The sequence below is a fragment of the Camponotus floridanus genome, unplaced genomic scaffold (assembly GCF_003227725.1).
Source record: "Camponotus floridanus strain SB8 unplaced genomic scaffold, Cflo_v7.5 scaffold24, whole genome shotgun sequence".
In the NCBI taxonomy this organism is placed as follows: domain Eukaryota; kingdom Metazoa; phylum Arthropoda; class Insecta; order Hymenoptera; family Formicidae; genus Camponotus; species Camponotus floridanus.
In genome coordinates, this window is record NW_020229370.1 from 2,613,636 (window position 1) to 2,632,694 (window position 19,059).

Consider the following 19,059-nt stretch of genomic DNA (forward strand, 5'->3'; position numbering starts at 1 on the left):
TTTATATAGGCATTTGGAAAATTCGTTTATAGAATAATTTTGCCGTGTGAATTTATTCCAGGAGAATAAATACATAGTCAGATATTACTATATGGTTTATTGTGTGAGATAATTTTTAATTATTCATTTTTTTCGTCACTGATTCGAGATTTGAAATTCTTTATGCATTAGTTTTCAAAAATAAAGAGGATTGTGAAAAAGCGGAAATAAAACGCTTCTATTTTATTAATAGAAATATCAGAGAGCCTTCCCTCTTTCTCTCTCTTTTTATTTTTTAGAAAACTAAACAGAATATATTCACATATTTATTGAATATTATTTTTCACATAATGTTGTAATAAACATCGCAACAATAATACGCATCCGAAAATGATTAACAAGTTGATTTATATGCAGCAAATGTTTCACAAACATCTCTTATTCATTCATTAGAATTTGCGAATAACAATAGGTTCATAATTCTACATATATAGTATGTATATATATGCATATATATATATATGCATATATATATATATATATATATATATATATGTGTGTGTGTGTGTGTGTTGCTAAAATTGGTTGTTGCCGAGGCCGACCTGTCGCTAGCAGAAATTAATTCGTTTAATAACGCGCACAACGCAAATTTAAGCCAAATTTAAGCTAAAAGTTTGACGTTGAGATCGGCTTTGCAACACCTTCAATTTTAGTTTATGTTAGGCCATTATGCCCGATTCATTTTATATATCGTGGCCTAAACAACTCTAGCTGGCGGGCGTTCCCATGGCAAACTTATTCGACGTGCTAATTTACAGAATATGAAGCAAATTGCAAATCGCATTGCGGGAACTAATAAAACTTTGCTGATGCTTAGCGAGCGTAAATTAGTGCCACATGACAAGAATTCGTTCGAGTGGATTTTCACTTTGCAAGTGGCAATGTCGGAACATTCAAAGCATCTGGTTAATAAGTTAAATCTCTAATTACTAGAATAGCAAAAGGATTGCGTATCGTCAAGAATACGATGAAACGCTGTAAGTAATTATTACTCATTCATTGAAACAGAGAAAGCTTTAATTGATTTTCCATATGTTACAATGGCTATTACGGCACGGTTACTTTTTCTTATAATTCATTAGAAAATAATTACGAAGAATTTTTAAATTTTATAATTTTACAGCTTCTAGTTTAAAATTATTGATGCATTCTCACACACCTCTTGTATCTTTATACTAGTAATATTTTATTATTGCAAGTAGCATCGAGCTGAAAATTATACACTTTCAACAGTAAATACAATTTATATATATTTTAGTTTTATATTATTTTCAGAGAAAGAAACACGATTGATATATTTAATACTTTTTGAAGGAACGCAGCATTATTTTTTTTCATGTGACAAAGGTGCATTTTACCGCTTCATTGCTTCATTTCTAGATTCGAAATATATTTTGGTCCGTTCGCCATGTGTCGAAGAACGTAAGGCTGAAGGAAAGCGTTTATGAAACATTCCGGAACATCTCTTTCGATTCTTTATACTCGTGGCAATTTTGTAGCTGCGTCTTCGTTCAAGATACTCCTCTCACGTCTCGAATCCAATCGCTTTTTACTACTCTCTCATAGTATGACGAAACAACGCAAAGTCATATTGTGTCAGAAGTGCTGGCTCGGCAAGGTCTTAAGAAAAACCTTTACTTTACTATGATCTTTACTTTACTATGTGTAGAATTTCGAAGGGCGCGCGAACATTCTTTAAGAAAGCCCGGTACGGTTGATTTTACGCAAATTCTCCTTTGCGTATGTAAAGTAATTTTGCGATATATTCAAAGCGAACTCTAAAAATAGCGCAACACAAGTACTCCAATAATCGATACAAATTGATATGGAAATTTTTAAAAAATCAATCTGTGTTATAACAATATTATACTGTAACAATATTATACTCTATTGCAAAATAGAAGAGAGGAGAAAACAGAGAGTGAATTAAGTATATAGAATCTAGAAACATAGAGAGTTGTTTTCATTTAGAAAATAATATATTTGCGGTTCTTGCAGAGATAAATCAAATCACGGTAAAATTACTTTCTCAGAATTCTCCTCTTATGATAAACTCAGATTTCTAATATACGACATATATCAGTGAGCTAAAAACAGCCTGCTTGGAATACCTATTATTAGATATTCTTTAGAAACGGGATATATCTATCTTTATTTGGCCGAGTTTTCGGTCATTAGAGTCGCGCGATCGTGAGAAAATGATCCCTCGGCGTTGATCCCAGCCTGGTTTAGACATTAAACTACGCAATCATGCCGATATAAACACGAGGTCAGACATGATAGAGTGACGTATTGCCAATCGTTTTCGTACGCAGTCAAGTCCAATCTAAAAATGTCAGACGTCGTATCCGTGTTGACGATCTAATTGCGAGAATGGGTGTGATATTTTATACGGATATCAATATGGTCGTGCAATTGTCCTAGGGTGTCCAACATATTTTAATAATTTAATAATTGGGTCATTACGCAAACGCTCTATTGGTTCAACTTGATCTCCAGCGGAGGCTTAAGAACGCAGCCATCGTAAGATAAATTACAAAGTTATTTTGGAAACAAAAATGAGACTGTTATTTCTTTGGAACTTCTCGTTTATAAATTAGTGACACGTGCGAGAATATATATGTGTATAGTAAAATTAGCACACGATACAGGTATAATTAGCGATATCGACGCGCGTGGGTAACGTAAACAATTTACAGGAAATCGGACAATGTTAGCTATGCTTTCTTGTTACATTGGTCGTGTTAATCTATTAAAGTAACCTAAAATATAAATGTGAACGCAATCTAAAAATAACTGTTATTTTTAGAAAAGCTCACTTAGATTCATGATAAATTTAAATTTATGATTTTAATAATTTTGTAATCTATGTAAATGTGTGCAGCAGTCTCTATAATGGAAACAGTTTGCATTCAAAATTTGTTATGGTAAATTTAGTTTTCAGCTGAAATTTGCGTTACGGAAATCTCTCTAAATAATTGAATTTGGTTCTATTATTGAATATTTTACATTTCGTACATACACAAACTTATTTATATATAAAACACGATCAATATGAAGATATGAAGATAAGAAAGGACGAGTGTTGCAAATTTCTAAGAAATTGTCAGCGTCGATTTAATATTTATCACAGGGATTAATTAAAGAAAGAGCAGTTATGGCAAATATCATAGCGGTCGTTTGGAGAAGATTATTCCGCGGATTTGCTTACCGATATTTGTCCGGAACACTCGCGTCGATGTTGTGCAAAATTTACTCGCCCATATTAACTGCCCAGCGGCAATCCATTCGAATATTTGTATAACAAACGTTTGCGGCCGCGCGAAATATTGAATTGCTCACCCCTAAGCAAATTCATAATCTATAACGCGTCGGTGTCCGTAATGGCGGCGATATTTAATAAGGCGAGGACATTTATAGAGCTGGCCGAGTCGTTTATCGTGCATAAATATGACTGGGGAAAAGCGAGCGCGAGATACTTTCTTGGCGAGGAATATATTTTCTCAGCTTCTCAGGTATCACCATAAACTTTCGGGATTATTTCTTTTTATTAAGCTGTATATATCGTCAAAAGATATAACAATATTTAAATATGTACACATCTCGGTATATCTTGAAAATTGTATATTTTGAAATTAGAATTTTAGATTCACATATATAAATTATTATTTTCAATATACGCACACGCACAATTAAATTTCTTCTTCTTTTTCATTGATTTTTATTCTATTCTTTAAGCTCATCTTATGCATATTAATATCCTTTCTTTTTCATCTTAAAATTCTGTCTATAATTCTATTCTATTCATTATTAATTTTATTGATTTTGACTAATGTAATTTTATATGATAATTTATCTTTCAATTAACACTAATTACTTCGTTGGATGACACGCGATTCGATAGTTTAATAGATCTAAATCGCACTAAAGACGCTGATCATTACCGAAGGACATAATTACAGACTGAATTACTTTACTTATTAGTAGTTCTCGATCAGAACAGAGTTGTTCGGCGTCTCCGATCGCGAAATAATGGACGCTATCGCCGAGAGCGCTATCCAAGTTTAATCTAATGAAGTGTTTTGCAGGTACACTTGTTAATTAATTCATGCCCAATATCCATCTCTATCAAGGACTACCACCGCAGCCGATAAACTTCTAACTTCTGTTTCAGATGACCTCTATAATTCTGGAGACACGCCGAGCAGCGCTACTATTGAGGGTGAGTTACTTTCAACCAATTTCGAAAGTTTTCGCGAACGGGCGGCTTTAATTGAGTGTGTTTAGTATTCATCCGCTATCGTGTTTAAGGGATTAAAGGGAAATTATACGAGCTCGCGTTCCACTACGCAAACTACGCGCGACTCTTCCTTTGATACTATATCGTGGCTTTAACAGTGTTCAGCTTGTAGCATTAATACGTGCTCGCCGTTAACAAGTGTTACCAGCTCGAAACTTTCAACAATAGATAAATATGCCGCTGTCATGTTGCTATTGATCGGTAAAAAGAATCCAATGGAATAGCACGAAGATTACCTCTATTAATTTTGATACGATATCTTTGATGGAACGAGAAATAATGCCGCTACATTATACACTCGCTTTGAAAGCGAGCACTATATCCATTAACGTAGTGTTCCATCGATCAGACTTTATTATATAACATCGTTTTATCCATTTTTCATAAATGTTAGTAATTCGTCATCATATTCGGTCTTGTTATAGACAAATATAATTATAAAAATATTTTCCAAAATTGATCAGAAAAATATACTTCAATTTGATCGACAATTATTTGACATGTACATTAGACAGTCATTTTATATATTAAAAATTAATGCAAATGAGCGAAAAATCACTTTTTCCAGAATCACCGTTAATGAAAAATCATCATCTCTCTATGATTCTCGCGTTTTTTTTCCGCAAAATAATTGTACAAAATTTTTTTGCTGAAACGCCTCGATAATCTTTCATTTCTCAACAATAAAACTGTGGAAAGATTATATGCAAAACATTTAAAAAATTATGAAATTATTATTAGTTATTATTATCATTATAATACGATAAAATACGATTAAAATGATACTATTAAGTAATATTTTAATCGTTAATGTGAGGGAGGATCTATGCTGTTTAGAGATATATATAATCCAAATTTGTTCTCGCGAATCAGAGAACAATATTGAGATGATATTATATAGATAATATCGCGAAAGAAGAAATGATATTATATAGATAATATCGCGAACAGAAATTCTTCTCGCCATTTTCCACGATATCAGTGTAATACTCACGCTGCTACTAATTACATGTCTTATTGGCGCATCTACCACGCATCTACCACGTTCTTCGAGCTCGCTAGGTACAGGAGGATAGCGGCCACTTCCGCTAATGTAACGGCCAGCTAGTCACATAAGCGATTCAGGACATGGAATTGAATTATCTCACAGAGATCGGGGAAAGGATTCGGGAGGGTCAAGCAGTCGGCACTCGAGATGCGGGACGAGAGGGTCTAATTTAATCTAATACACGAGAGAGAATATATTTCTCCTCTCTTTTCCTTCTCATCTTTTCGCAAACTCTATCTATCGCAAAATAGGAACAAAAGTAGCGCAAGAACTTTCCTTTGTAGACGACTAACAGTTTGCTTCTTTCGCGCGGCGCATAAGAAATGGCGGAAAAGGAGGGCGAATTTTCGGCGAAGCGCCGAATGGCTACAACAAAAGAGGGATCCGCGGCAAAACTTTTTACAGGGAATTTCCGACACGACGAAGCGCGTTAAAAAATTACACTTTAACATGTGTACCGTGAAATTGAAGTGGCAAGATCGTTTTCCGTTTTTTACTTGGGTTTCGCATTGCGCCACTACTGGCCGGCTTCGTGTTACACACTTGTCTGTCTCTTTCGACCTATTATTTGTAGTGTTGAAATTACATACACATAGAGCTCTATCGATCGTACGTATAAATTTCAAGGATAAACAAACGACGCTTTGACGACCGAGAAGAAAAGTGGCTTGATTATTATCGAAGTTGTCGGGTTCTCTAGAAAAGAGTCTTGAAATTCGCAAATCTTAATTCACTTTTCGAAAAAAAACTCAAGAAGAGTTTAATTGAAATTTTTTTAGTCCTCTCCCTTTCCGCCTTAAGATTAATTTTCCTAACTTCTTAAAGAAAGGAATGAATGGACCTTTTATTGTGTATTGCACTCTTCGACTCTTCCATTAAATGATTATTATATTCACAAAACAAAGAGAATTGTCTTACATATATTCACCGCTGCAAATCGCGGCGGCTGGTATTGTTTCAAAGGCAGGAGAACAATTACATTATTCCGCATAGTTGCGAGCAATTTAATTTGTCGGGTGGCCCTTCGCAAGACGAGTGATAAAAACTTCCCCTCGACGACTGCGTAGTCGTCGTGGTTACCATCGGGCGGCTGCCTCCGACGAGTTTTCGCGTAGAGTTTTCATGGGGTGATTGCGAAAGGGAGTAACAAAGAGTAATCGCGCGTGGCAAAGTTCGTCGGCGCGATCGTATATTGTTGTGGACCGACGTTTACAACTTAAAGCCAATGAAGGGATATGGCAAAATAGTACTTCATTAAATTCAACGGAACGCTGCGTGGAGTTCCTCGAGGCAACTTTTTTCTCGATCGTTGATTTATTTTTCAACATCGAAGATTACTATCTCACCATAATATCGTGGCCATAAAAACATGATGATGGAAAATATAGCGAAACGGACAAATTTTCTCTCAAATAATTAATTATTAATTAACTTAGATAATTAATTGTTTCTAAACCGCTACTTAGATTAGAAAAGTATAATCATAAGTATTGTTAATACTTAATGCTCACAGTGTGCATAATTACATGCTATTTCTTAATTTAAAATTGTCTTGCCACAACATGTTTAATTAATGTTTTTAAATATGCATGATATCGTAACCTCAAGTTAATAAAAACTTTAATGCAAAATTTACATATTTTGACGGCAAAAGTTATCGCAACAGAGCGAAATATGAGAAAAGCTTGTCCCTTTCATAATTGCAAAATGCATTGTTGTACTATACAATGTAAATAAGGTAAGAGATCAAGAGAATATTATCAATACAAATTCATGTCTTAATGTAATAAAAGTACGCTATAATGAACGGGGAGATTCCGTAAGGTTCCCTTTTGAATACCGAAACCGTTCGTGATGTGTACTTCATCCTATTGAGAATGTTCCTCTTGAATAGAGTTTCGTCCTGCTTCGTAATAATGCGGTATCACTTTCCTCTTACTTGCTTCCGGACAATGTATTTTCTACAATAGGGAAGCCATCGAGTCTTGTGCCTTCTTTTTCCATCGCCGAAAAATCGCTCCCCAACATTCGTCGATTCGTTAATCCTTTTGATATCAAGTTTTTATTTATTAGATTAAAAATCGGATTATTTCTATGTAATTATAGTTTAGGAACTTTTGAGAAATTTTTCGAGATTAATTTCAAATATTCCGCAATTAAAACGTGAAAATGCGAAAATTGGAATAAAATGTGTCCTGCGCAGATATCGAAAAAATTAAACTCACTAAAATTTTTAATATTTTTATTTTAGAAGGACTAAAAAAAAGACTAAAAAAATATCTATATAAATATCACACACATTTCTATAATCTACAATTTTTTATATTTCATTCCAGAAACTGTATTTAACAAATAGAATACTAAAAATCATAACATGATTTTATTATACCTAATACATTATATTATAGATATCTGTATGTGATTTTTGCAACTTGAGCGATGCGGGAGAAGTGAAAACATTTAACGCACAAAAGCGAAAATGTGACGAAAGTGATGAACAATCGTCTCATAGGCCCGTGTGTATATATATGTGTGTGTATGTGTGTGTATGTGTGTGTATGTGTGTGTGTGTATCTTCTCGAATTACAAAAGTCTCACGAGGTGTGCCTTTCACGAACTTCTCTGGAGGGTCTCGGATATCTTCGAGCGACGTAACGCGACTCGGTGGTTTCCTTTTGATTCCGCTCTCTTACCGGCGTCTATCAGAAGCGTTATTTTGAAGCGTTCCTTTCTCCCGCGATTCCTTTTTCCCCTTCCCCCCTCGGGCGATGTTCTACGCCGTGTTATTAAATAAACTTGCTCGCTATCTCTCTTCTCGGAAAAGAGATTTTCCGGCAAATACTGCGACGTGCCGGCAATGTGCAAACATTGGCAAAGTTTAATATTGTCCGCGCGGGCACATAATATAACATATTTTATTAAAGTGTGCACTGTGGGAAATACCGCGCCGTTATGTAGACTGTCTCGCAACGAGAGTCGACAATCCGGAGGTACGCGTTTTTATTTCGAGCAACAAAAAGTTTTAATAAAATTATCCGCGCAGCTATTATTATTAGTTGGAAATTTTGTAACTTGATTGTATTTCGAATTTTCATTAAATTCGTAGCCTCCTATATCCGTATTTTCCAACCAGAGCCATAATTTCCATGATAAAACATGGAATGAATTTTTTTACAGAATTGAGAGCTTCTATGAATTACGTCTTATAATTAGAGCATTAATTAATCTTTAAATAAAGATATTCAGCGATAATTATAGATTCATTTCCCCACGCAGACATCCCGCTATCGTCCTCGAGGCAGGCAAAGGATAATTCACATTGAATATAATAAGAGATGCAGGGTAAGGGTATAACGTTTATAGTGTATACTCTCGCCGAGCATCCTTGGGATTTGTTTTACCTATCGCGGCGACGAAAGCGGGTAATCCGCAAGGAAGAGATGAGGAGAAGGAAACGCGGGCGGAAAATGGCATCCGCGCGTACGGATCCCGAGCATATTTGCTTCGATAAAATGGATACGTTGTCTCGTGTTCGCGGCAACGTCTCTGTTTATTCGCGCCAACCGTGCTTGTGGAGACGAAGACGCGATAGGACGAAGGAAAGATATCTCCTCGATATAGGGAAATAGAAATTGAGCAAAATAACAAGACGCCAGGGGCTACCTCGTCTCCCTCAGTACGGAAAACGCTATATTCGCTTTCTGGTTCTTTTATGAGAAAGAAAAGGAGAGAGAGAGACACGACACCAGATAGTGGCTTATAAAAATGATATCCCTTTCCCCCCGCGCGATTTCTGGCAATGAGATTAAGTCGGTTCGTCGATGCGCGGCAGACAGATATTTATCAAGAAGAGAATTTCCAGTCGAAATAAAGTGCTCCGCGCTTCAATGTCAAAATGCCGCGTTGACATGTGAGCGCAATAGGTGTCGGCAATAGATACGAAAATCGATGCCAAAATAAAGGCTGTCGCAGATTTATTGCATTCGCAAATTTTATTTGTCAACGTGAGACATTAATAAAAATTGATGGCGACAATGTAAGGTTAATTTTCACGATGCGAGATACGTGTCCCCGCGATACAACAAATATTATTTTTGAGTTACATTTATAATAAACACATTTTTGAAGCACGTTAATAAACACGTTTAATAGACACATTTACGAGTACGAAAATATAAAATCGAACGTGGATGCATGTGACAACTTAATATGATTTCAATTGATTGAATTTTTTAATAGAGATCCCGTTTCATATCCGACTCCTGCACAAAATGAAGGTTTCGAACACGCACGTACACACAAATCGACTCTATAAAATTTAATTTAATTAATTTTTTTCCATTACGTTCTTTTTCTATTGCTATTTTAGACGCCTAAATGGATCGTGAAGCTGCAGCTGGTGTTCTAAAGATTGATCCAAGAAGTGTGGTCGGGTCGAGATTAAACGTAGATTAATTTATTGTCCCCTCTTCTTTCTTGATAGAAACTATTTCCTTACAAGAATTGATTTCATTAGAAGCTTGTTCCCGCTTTAAGTGGATTGTTAAACTTTACAAGGGACGCGCAGGACGTCACCGGCCGTGTATTAATTTATCGCCTACACAGAAACTGCTTTCGCGAAAGAATTAATTTCGTCCGTAATTTAAAATTTTTTCCTTGAAGAATCTACAAAGGCGAGATCGAGTCCGATATATAGTTGCTCGTGCTCGAAATCTCGTTCCATTTTTCACGAGAAAGCTTTACAATAAAAGCACTTCGTCGCAGTTGCAGTGACTCGTTTACTTAAAGATAGCGTACTACAATATGCGAGGATTACGCTCACTTATAATTTAAGTCAAAACTTTTATATGTAAAAAAATTCCAAAAAAATAATAAATTGAAGATATTAAAAAAAAAAAGTTTTTTTATCGCAAAAGTCTCTATATTTCCAAACGAATTGTAACTGATAAGTAGAGTTTTCTTCATTATAAAGTTGTTCGAATTGAAACTTATTCAACTGATTCGAATTGAAACTTTACCGAGCATTCGCTGAAAATAATCTAAGAAGCGCATTTAGCGGCGTTGACCGCGTTGTTCCGAGCAACCCGAGGAAATTTCGCGGTTTCTAGAAGCACTTCAATTGTCCAGCAGACAGTCGACGTCGCACTCTAATTGTATGGAAGTATCTAACAAATCCGTTTGTTAAAAACTTGCCGTCGCCGCTCGACTCGATCGTTAATTGTCACCAAACCAAGTTTTGCGCCTAGAAACGAGGAAGAGAGGATTCCGTATCTTGGATCTCGCGGCGCGATTTCCGTGACGTTAATTCTCTTCTGGATATATAATGACTGCACTGAGAAAAAAAAGTTGTTAACTTGACTAAACCGTTTAATTAAATTATTTTTTTAATTGAAGTATTTAAATATTTAAGTTAAATAGATGTCATGTTAGATTTAATACACATTATTTAATTTAAATAGTAAAATATTTCAATTAAAAAAATAATAATTTATTTAAATAATAATTTATATAAAAATAATAATTTAGTTGAATGGTTTAGTCAAGTTAACAATTTTTTTCCTCAGTGTGCTAACGCGTTTGCGAAACGAAAATACCGAAGAACGCCAAATGTTACTTCAAATGTAATAACGTCGACAATCGTAAGGGCGACAAATCGTAGTCGTCGAGGATGTATAATTACGTATATATAATTATGTACAATTAACCGTTTAAAACATGATTAAATAATTCCGAGGCGGATTAAGGACTCGACGCAGCTAATTTTCGTCTTCAGAATGTGTACAATGACAGTTTCAATGTTGAGACATTTTAATAGAACGATATTAACTATTCGTGGTATCTTTGTCATCTGATTTTCGTTCACGGAGAGCAATTGAATTAATGATCAAGTTTGTATTGCTAACACATTAATAACGACGACGTTATCCGATGGAAACTCTCAGTCAACAATGTATGTAATCCCTTATCTTACGTCATGTAACGTGTGTCTCTATAACGTCTATCGTAAGATTATTAATCCATAATATTTTTACGTGTTATTTTGTTTGCATTATATAAAGTACAATCGAATATTTGCGGCGAGATTAAAAATATCAAATAAAATTTTATGAAAAGTTTTCTGCACAAGGAAAGTTGTCGATCGAGAGTCTCAAAATATGTTCCTGATAGAATTTCGCATTCCTTCCTGTGCGAGTACACGTTGGAGAATTTTCTTAACATTATTCCATGTTCATTGTTCTATCTCCATCTTCTTCTCATTTCTCATTCTGCTTTTCCTTTCGTGGTTTGCGAGTAATAGCAAGAAGCGACGAGGTCATTCCATTCCTATAACTTCAGAGCAAACGTAAAATTATACGCCTGGGTCTCCGTTCGCTGGTTTGGATGACTGGTTGGTTGACCCAAGTTCTCGACGCTTCCATCAAGCATGGGTGAAGAGCATTGCGCCACTTTGCCAACTATTGTAATAATTCCTGGTTATGGCTATCAAGCCCTCCGACGCCGCCGTGATTTTCACATGACATGCCACTTGACGAAAATAGTCGCAAAAAATGTGTGCAGATTGTCGCTCTCTCGTTTCGAGATTTGATCATTGCTTCTCCTCGACCGCAATTTCTCGCCAACCGTAACGTAAGTCGCTGCTATGTCACCAGATATTCGTCATATTTTCACTGTTATCATTGGAAAAGCAATAAAATTTTACGCCTGTGTGCTTCTACTAAAAATTTTAAAGAACGAAAAGTGTGCTCTTATATTTCATTCAATTAATAAAATTGTAACGAAGAATTCGATTGACGTACGTACAGACATATATCTGAACTTTCTGTTGAAAAGCATCGATATCGAGACAATATTTTATGTCCTATTCACTTTTGATATTCTCAAATAGCTACGTGACTGTTATATTATCGAATGCGATATCCAGCGAAATTAGAATTTCTTTAAAGATATTCAAAGCTGTCGCGAACGACAGTTTCGGAATTGATATCCTACTTTATTCTACGATCCATTGCATTAGTGTTAGATTCTAAAGCTTATTTTTTATATAAATAGAGAAACTCCAGCGCGCATCTGTTTAATGGTATTCATATTCAATAATTCGATTAATTGATTCATTTAGTAACAGTCGATGCTTCGCCGGTAAGCACATTGAATTAGCACGCATATTTGTCCCACGCTTTTAATATTATATAATTACACAGTCTCGTTAAATGCAACAATGCTTGACCAATGTAGCGTTATGAATTTCTGTTTATTTCACTTAAAAATTTATTACACCGAACTGGAATCCTGCCTTTGACAGAATATAACATATTGAATGCACTTTGCGCTTGGTTAAAATATTAGAATTGCAAGCTGCGTTCTGAATTCTTGGATTTTCGATTAGCTGAAGCAGCGAATACGCAATATTAAAATAAAAGCGGGTTTATTTTTTGAAAGAAATTGGAGGACGGCTATCTTAAGGAAAGCGGAATCGCGGAAGATGAAATTTCATGAAGAAATTTGCCGAGTAATCTTGCTAGTAACGCTAGTAAAAAAAAAGTCTGAGGTTTCTGGATCTGCGGCACGTTCCTCTAATTACGACGCTCCTGCGAAACGATCTCCAATACCCAATCGTTTTATGTCATTAACGACCGTAAGAGAATCGGCTTGCGGCAAGGAATCCAAGTTAGATGAGAATACGGAATTCGATCTTGGAAGCGTTCTGCCGCATTTGATCAACCGTAAATTTGCCTCAGAGCGCGGAGAAAGACCGAACAGTTAGTTTTGAGATTAGTATAATCAATTAGTTATTAGCATAATGAATTGGGAGAATGATTGCATTAATAATGGAATTCGAATTCAATAAATAAATCATAATTAAATCTTTATATAATATATTGGACAGTAATTCTGGTCACCAAATGTGAATTTAGTAAATTTATGTAGGTACGTATTATATAAATAATTAAAAAATAACACAAAATATATAATATTATTTTTGAAGAATTTTTTTAATGTATTTATGTCTGGGTAAATTATTAAATTTAATTGTGACAAATTTCAATTTTACTATTGAAAATCCAATATTTTTAAATTTTCATATTTACAAACTTTAAACATTTTGTTACAACAAACTCTTTTTATTTGAATCCAAATTAAACGCAAGATTAACGTTTGAACGTAAGATATTCTATGAACCATCTTTCGTCTTCGTTATATCTGGCTGGAAAGGCAACCATCGTGACTTAAATCTCGCATTAGGACCGACGGTACTAACGATCGGAAGGGAATGGGAACGGAAATCAGAGCTCGAGGATAGGATAGAATTCGATCACAAGTCACGAAATGCGGCCCTTCCAACGAAATCTCTAGTTCGTCCTTGAATCGGCAAGGGATAAAAGAGCAATCAATCTGACCTCCGATGTGCCTCTTCCTCTACTTTTCTCTCTCATCGTGCGCTCTCGTCGGCTTCGGAGTAGTTTTCGCAATTTCTTGAAAATCTCGGTGAAAGTCGAGGGAAAACGAGTCCGCTTCTCGAGTTGCCCGACACGTCGCGCGAACAAATTTCTATTGTATATCGACAATGGCTCCGGCGGGCCGTACGTCGCGGACATAAATAACGAAGGAGCCAGCCAGGGGGATCCGCAGACACACACTGCGCTACCCTTCTTCCATATTCGGAAATTCAATTTTGATAACGCTTGCCAGAAGGTAAGACTCGGGGATGGCCGATTTATATCTTCCCTCTGGTCGCCCTCTATCATCGCGCGAGTCTCTTCCCCCGTTTCTGCAGTTTGTTTCCCCCCTTCTCTCGCTCGTCCCGCACGCTTCTTTTCTACTTCTCGCATTTCTCTTGTATAATCGTCGATGATTTGCGGCCTGAAAGGTATGAAAGGTCCGATATGCGGTGCTGAAAGCTGTTACTTTTATGTCTGCGCTATCAGCGAGCGTTAGCGAAATTGAGCCGTTGAGCGGAATAGCGGCGATTCAGTGAAAATAAAGCTTCGCCATATACCATCCTTCACGCACAGAGTTTGACATATAATTTTCAAATCATTTTTTTAATATAAATTTTTATGTAAAAAATTAATATAATGATTATTGAAATTATTAGACAAACAAACGGGATTTTTTAAATAATTATTATACATTTTGAGAAATGTAGTTTATACAACAAAGGTATACATCGCCGAGTTACTAGATGATAGATTCCTAATTCCGCTGGGGAGCTTCTTGAAGGAGCTTTTACGCATTTTCATTGCTTTCTTACGTTTTTTTTTGTCCGCATTCTCTGAGTAACCTTCTTCGATTTCTCGTTTACACTTCGCGGGAAAGCCGGCAATTTGCCGAGAGCCCGGGGGATCTCGGTAGCAAAGCTTGTTTTATTAACCCTGAAGAACTTGGGAGCGAAGATTTACCGCGATGATGGCGGACAGTCTGACGTTGATAAAATTTGTTTCTCGCCATTAATCCGGGTAAAGAGTTGCGTCAATTCCTTCGATAGATCTGCGCGGATTTACGGGGCAGGATACGTTCCGCGGGAATAATTGGAAAATATTTTCCTATCGGGTGCGCATTTCCTGTTAGAGTTCAAGGGCGGCCGCGTTCCACATTTTTCGTGCGCGTGCGAGAAATAGGACGTTTTTATTGATTTCAACTCGGTGGAGAGTAAAAAAAATACGAGAGGACCAGCCGGAAAATTGCTACCGGGGTTACATTTGAATAACGGTACCGAAGCGCCCCGAAGAGCTTTCGGTGAAATTTTGACGTATTATCGAATAGTATGCAAAATAACAGTTGATCGTTATGTTTAGATTGTAATAGAAATGGGATTTGTTTATATATTGCAGAATGCAATAACAATCTCAATTATCACAAGCAGTACACACATAAGGAGAAATATGAAAAGATTCATCTCGTTCACATTTCGCAAATATTCAAAATAAGTTGCATAAATTAAAATTTAATTAATTAAAATTAAAAAATGGCCATTATTTTTTTCAAACAATTACCGTTATTACAACTGCTACGCGGTCGGTCAATAACGTTTGCGTAAGCAATGCATGCATGCAAAGGCTGTAAGAATAAATAATATTAGCAAAGTAAACGCGCGTATATACGGCGCGCAATTTCGGGCATAGGAACGCGCATAATTCTAGCATTCGTTTAGACGGTCTCATGAATGTTGCATCGAACGATTACGCGCCGAATCAACGTACAATACCGTAACGTGTATACCATCCGAATTTAATTCGTCGGTGGAGTTTAACCAACTGAATCGGCGCGAGAGACCAGCATGACAAACGGCGGGCTACAAATCACGTATATACTCATTACTGCGACGTAATGTCCGACACTTTCAATATAATGCCGTTGTTATTCAATCACGTCGTCCTCGTCGTCGTCGTCGTCGTGGCACATCGAGCACATAAGCGGCAGACTTGTCCGAATGTACAATGAGCCGCGGCGATACCGGTTGACAAACGTGATCAACGTGATTAATATTCTCTCGAGTGCCGTTTTTATCGTCGGTACGCTCGAGTTGAGCGAGTGAATTTTATTTAGCGTTCGCGACGAACCCTGTCAACCGACGATTCAACATGTACAACTCGCCACTCGTATATTACATCAACGTCGCGCGTTCGATTTTAAATATTCACCCTGTCGCTCGTAAAGCGTAAATGAGATCCGATCAACGCCGATAAAAGGCGGATGGGCGATATAATATTCAGGTCGATTGTGTGATAAAGCTGCTCGAGTCTAGCGCGATTAACGTTTAAATAAGCTCGCTCGCTACTCGCGATTCGCTCTACGAGTGAAATACGAGGCGCCGCTCGAGTCTTAGCTAAAAAGCGCGGGGATATTAAGTGCAACGCGCGTATATAAGGTCTTGCACCGACGCTCGTTTATAAGAGGGATGAAGTTTGTTAGGTACTAGCCACCGGTAATATTTACAACCGACGTTTACACACACACATGCGCGTACAATAAAAGCGGCGATTACGGCGCGGTCGTAATTTGTACCTAAAAGTAGCGCGAGCCATTAATATATTCCGTACGCGTTGCTCGTTTGTCATTTAACGAGGCTAACGCGTAGTGCCGGCGCGATGCACCGGTATATGCGACTAAAAAGTCAGTTTCCTGACGATGGATAGCAAAGATCAGAAAAAAAGGAGATCGAGGACGCGACCACGCGGCTGCCGGCCATCTATCGATGCGCATCTCGACGTTGTGCCTTACGTAAACGTTCGATGCTAATGCACTATGCGGTGCATTCGCCTTTGGTGCCACAGGAAGTACCCCCTCCCTTTCATCTCTGTATTTCCATCTCTTTCTTTTTTACTGTCACATCTATTTGCTCATTCCACGCAGCATCCGCGTACGAATATATTTAACGCTTGTTCTAAGCAACACTGAGTCTCTTGTGTTAGCCATATTAATTGCGCAGCATCAACTAAAGATCTTCACATTTATTTTTAAAAATAGTATTGTCGCATGCGCCTGTATGATGCATCGGAAAATAGAATTATTCGGTAAATAAGAATTTTCATTACTTCATTTTGTTTGTATCTTATAAACTTCTATTTTTTTTTTTTATTTCTTTATCAATCTTATGTAGTCATCTTTACTGTCGTCTATTTTTAATTGATGAAGGATGGATGATGTATGAAATCAATGTTCTCTCTCTATTCTTGGTCTTTATGTACCTTGTTTTTCCATCTTATTTACCATCCATCGTATATAGCGCGGCGTACACATCGTAAAATATGAAACATACAAGCAGAGTCGGAGGCTTTGTTGCAATTTTCATGTGCACGTAAAGAGCATAAGCTTCGTTGTAGTGTAACATGTCTTCTTGTGCGGCCTATTGCAGGTATAGATTAAGATGATTATTTTATTGCCGATTTTGTCGCTTAAATGTATCGTAAATATATAAGATTTTTGCGCGATAAAAATTTAATCCTATTCTGCAGTATTAAATTGGCCTATAAAAATCTCTAATTCTAATTCATGATATTTTACATGTCGGAAAACAATCTATCGCATTATTTAAAGTATATTGCATATTCAATGAGCAAATTATGTAAAATTTCTCTTAGTCTGTGTAACATTCCATTTTAAAAATTAAATTGTTTGAACTTCAAATTTAGAATTTTGAAGATGATATTTATAATCACGTTTATATTGATCTACAATTAAAAGCTTTCTTATAAAATAAAGAAAATATTAGAGACACAATTTTAATTTCCAAGATATTTAATATCGCAAAAATGTAATATATTATAATTGAGAACTTTTTAAATTCAAGAATCATTAAAAAGTCTGTTCCAACATTTAATATAATTAAAATAATGAAGCGCATAATATTTAAAATTGCTAAAAGGCTAATTGTAATAAATAACATTTATAATATCATTTAAGTATTACAATAGTTTTTATTATAATATCATTTAAGTATTACAATAGTTTTTCCCCTAGAGACTTTTATATATACATGCGAATTAATATTTCGATTGAAATATATTATCTTCTATTCATAGCGGCTCGCGGCAAAAAGGCAAAAAAAGTTTTCAACAATGTAATAACAGAGTCATGCCGGTGTGAATGTCTTTTACTTTGTTGAATTTACATTGCGAGCTTTCCCGGAGATTCTCGAATATGAATAATAATTCACTGGCGGCTAGAAAGATCTCCGTCCGACCTTTTTTTCGAGTTTTCTCGCATTGTCGGCTCTCGGGTTTGCACGAACTCGGACGTAGAGTATGTTTGCGAGGACATTTAATCGTCCATCGTGTAAATAACAGGACGATGTAATGCTACTGAAAAGGACGGCTTTGCGCTTCTAATCGCGCATTTATCTTTCTCTTTTTCATTTTTTTATTTTCTATTTATACATAATACGTATGCATAGCATGTATAAAATGTATGTATTTACAAGATCGAGTAAGATAATTGAAAATGTGTCTTTGATATTAACCGTATATATCTTTGATAGATACCGTTTATCAAATAAATTATTAATCTATAATCTTTTCTCTCTCTCTCTCTCTCTCTCTCTCTCTCTCTCTCTTCGATAAAATTACTTGTAATTGCGATATCATGTTAAATATTAATTCGTATATTAATTCGCATGAAAATGTTTATTTCTAAATAACAAATTTGCCCTATATGTAAACAATCGATTTATCTTTTGAATTATTACTTTTCATTGAAAATTTCAATTATCTACAAATATTTATAGATTAATGACTGTGCGTATTCTATCATTTGAAGCGATATTATATTATCTATTGTTACAAAAAAATGATACTTCTATTGTGATCAAGAGGGCTTAGTCTTGAAACGAAATGGGCTTGGCCTCTTTCTCTATCTCGTAATTCTTCTTTACCCCATCATGAAAACACATTCCTCGTTTCCCCTGATTCCGCTCACTGCGAGTTTTCGCATACGTTCGCGCGAATTTTCATTTGAATAGTTAAACGCTTGCGCTCGGTCATTTAGCCACGGCATAAACCACCGTGATTTAAGCGTGATCAGGACGGACAGATATGTTACGCCAATTTAAACGGTTAGCTAGAGGTAGAGGTAGAGGTAGTTCGCGAAGAGTGGCCTGGTAGCGGAAAATTAAATGTGAGTATGATTTTAGGCGAGCAATTTATATGTAAATGACATTGCTCTCTCGCTCTCGCTC

General features: G+C 36.1%; 1 protein-coding gene across 5 annotated transcripts in view; it reads left to right on the top strand.

Moving 5' to 3' along the window:
- The window catches only part of LOC105249853 (cysteine-rich motor neuron 1 protein), a 254,936-nt gene that overhangs the window by 40,208 nt on the left and 195,669 nt on the right, over positions 1–19,059 (top strand). For all 5 annotated transcript variants that reach the window (XM_025409056.1, XM_025409057.1, XM_025409058.1 and 2 more), the window contains one exon: positions 4,214–4,261. In XM_025409056.1, coding sequence (XP_025264841.1) covers positions 4,214–4,261 — 48 coding nt within the window. The remainder of the gene's footprint in view (positions 1–4,213; positions 4,262–19,059) is intronic.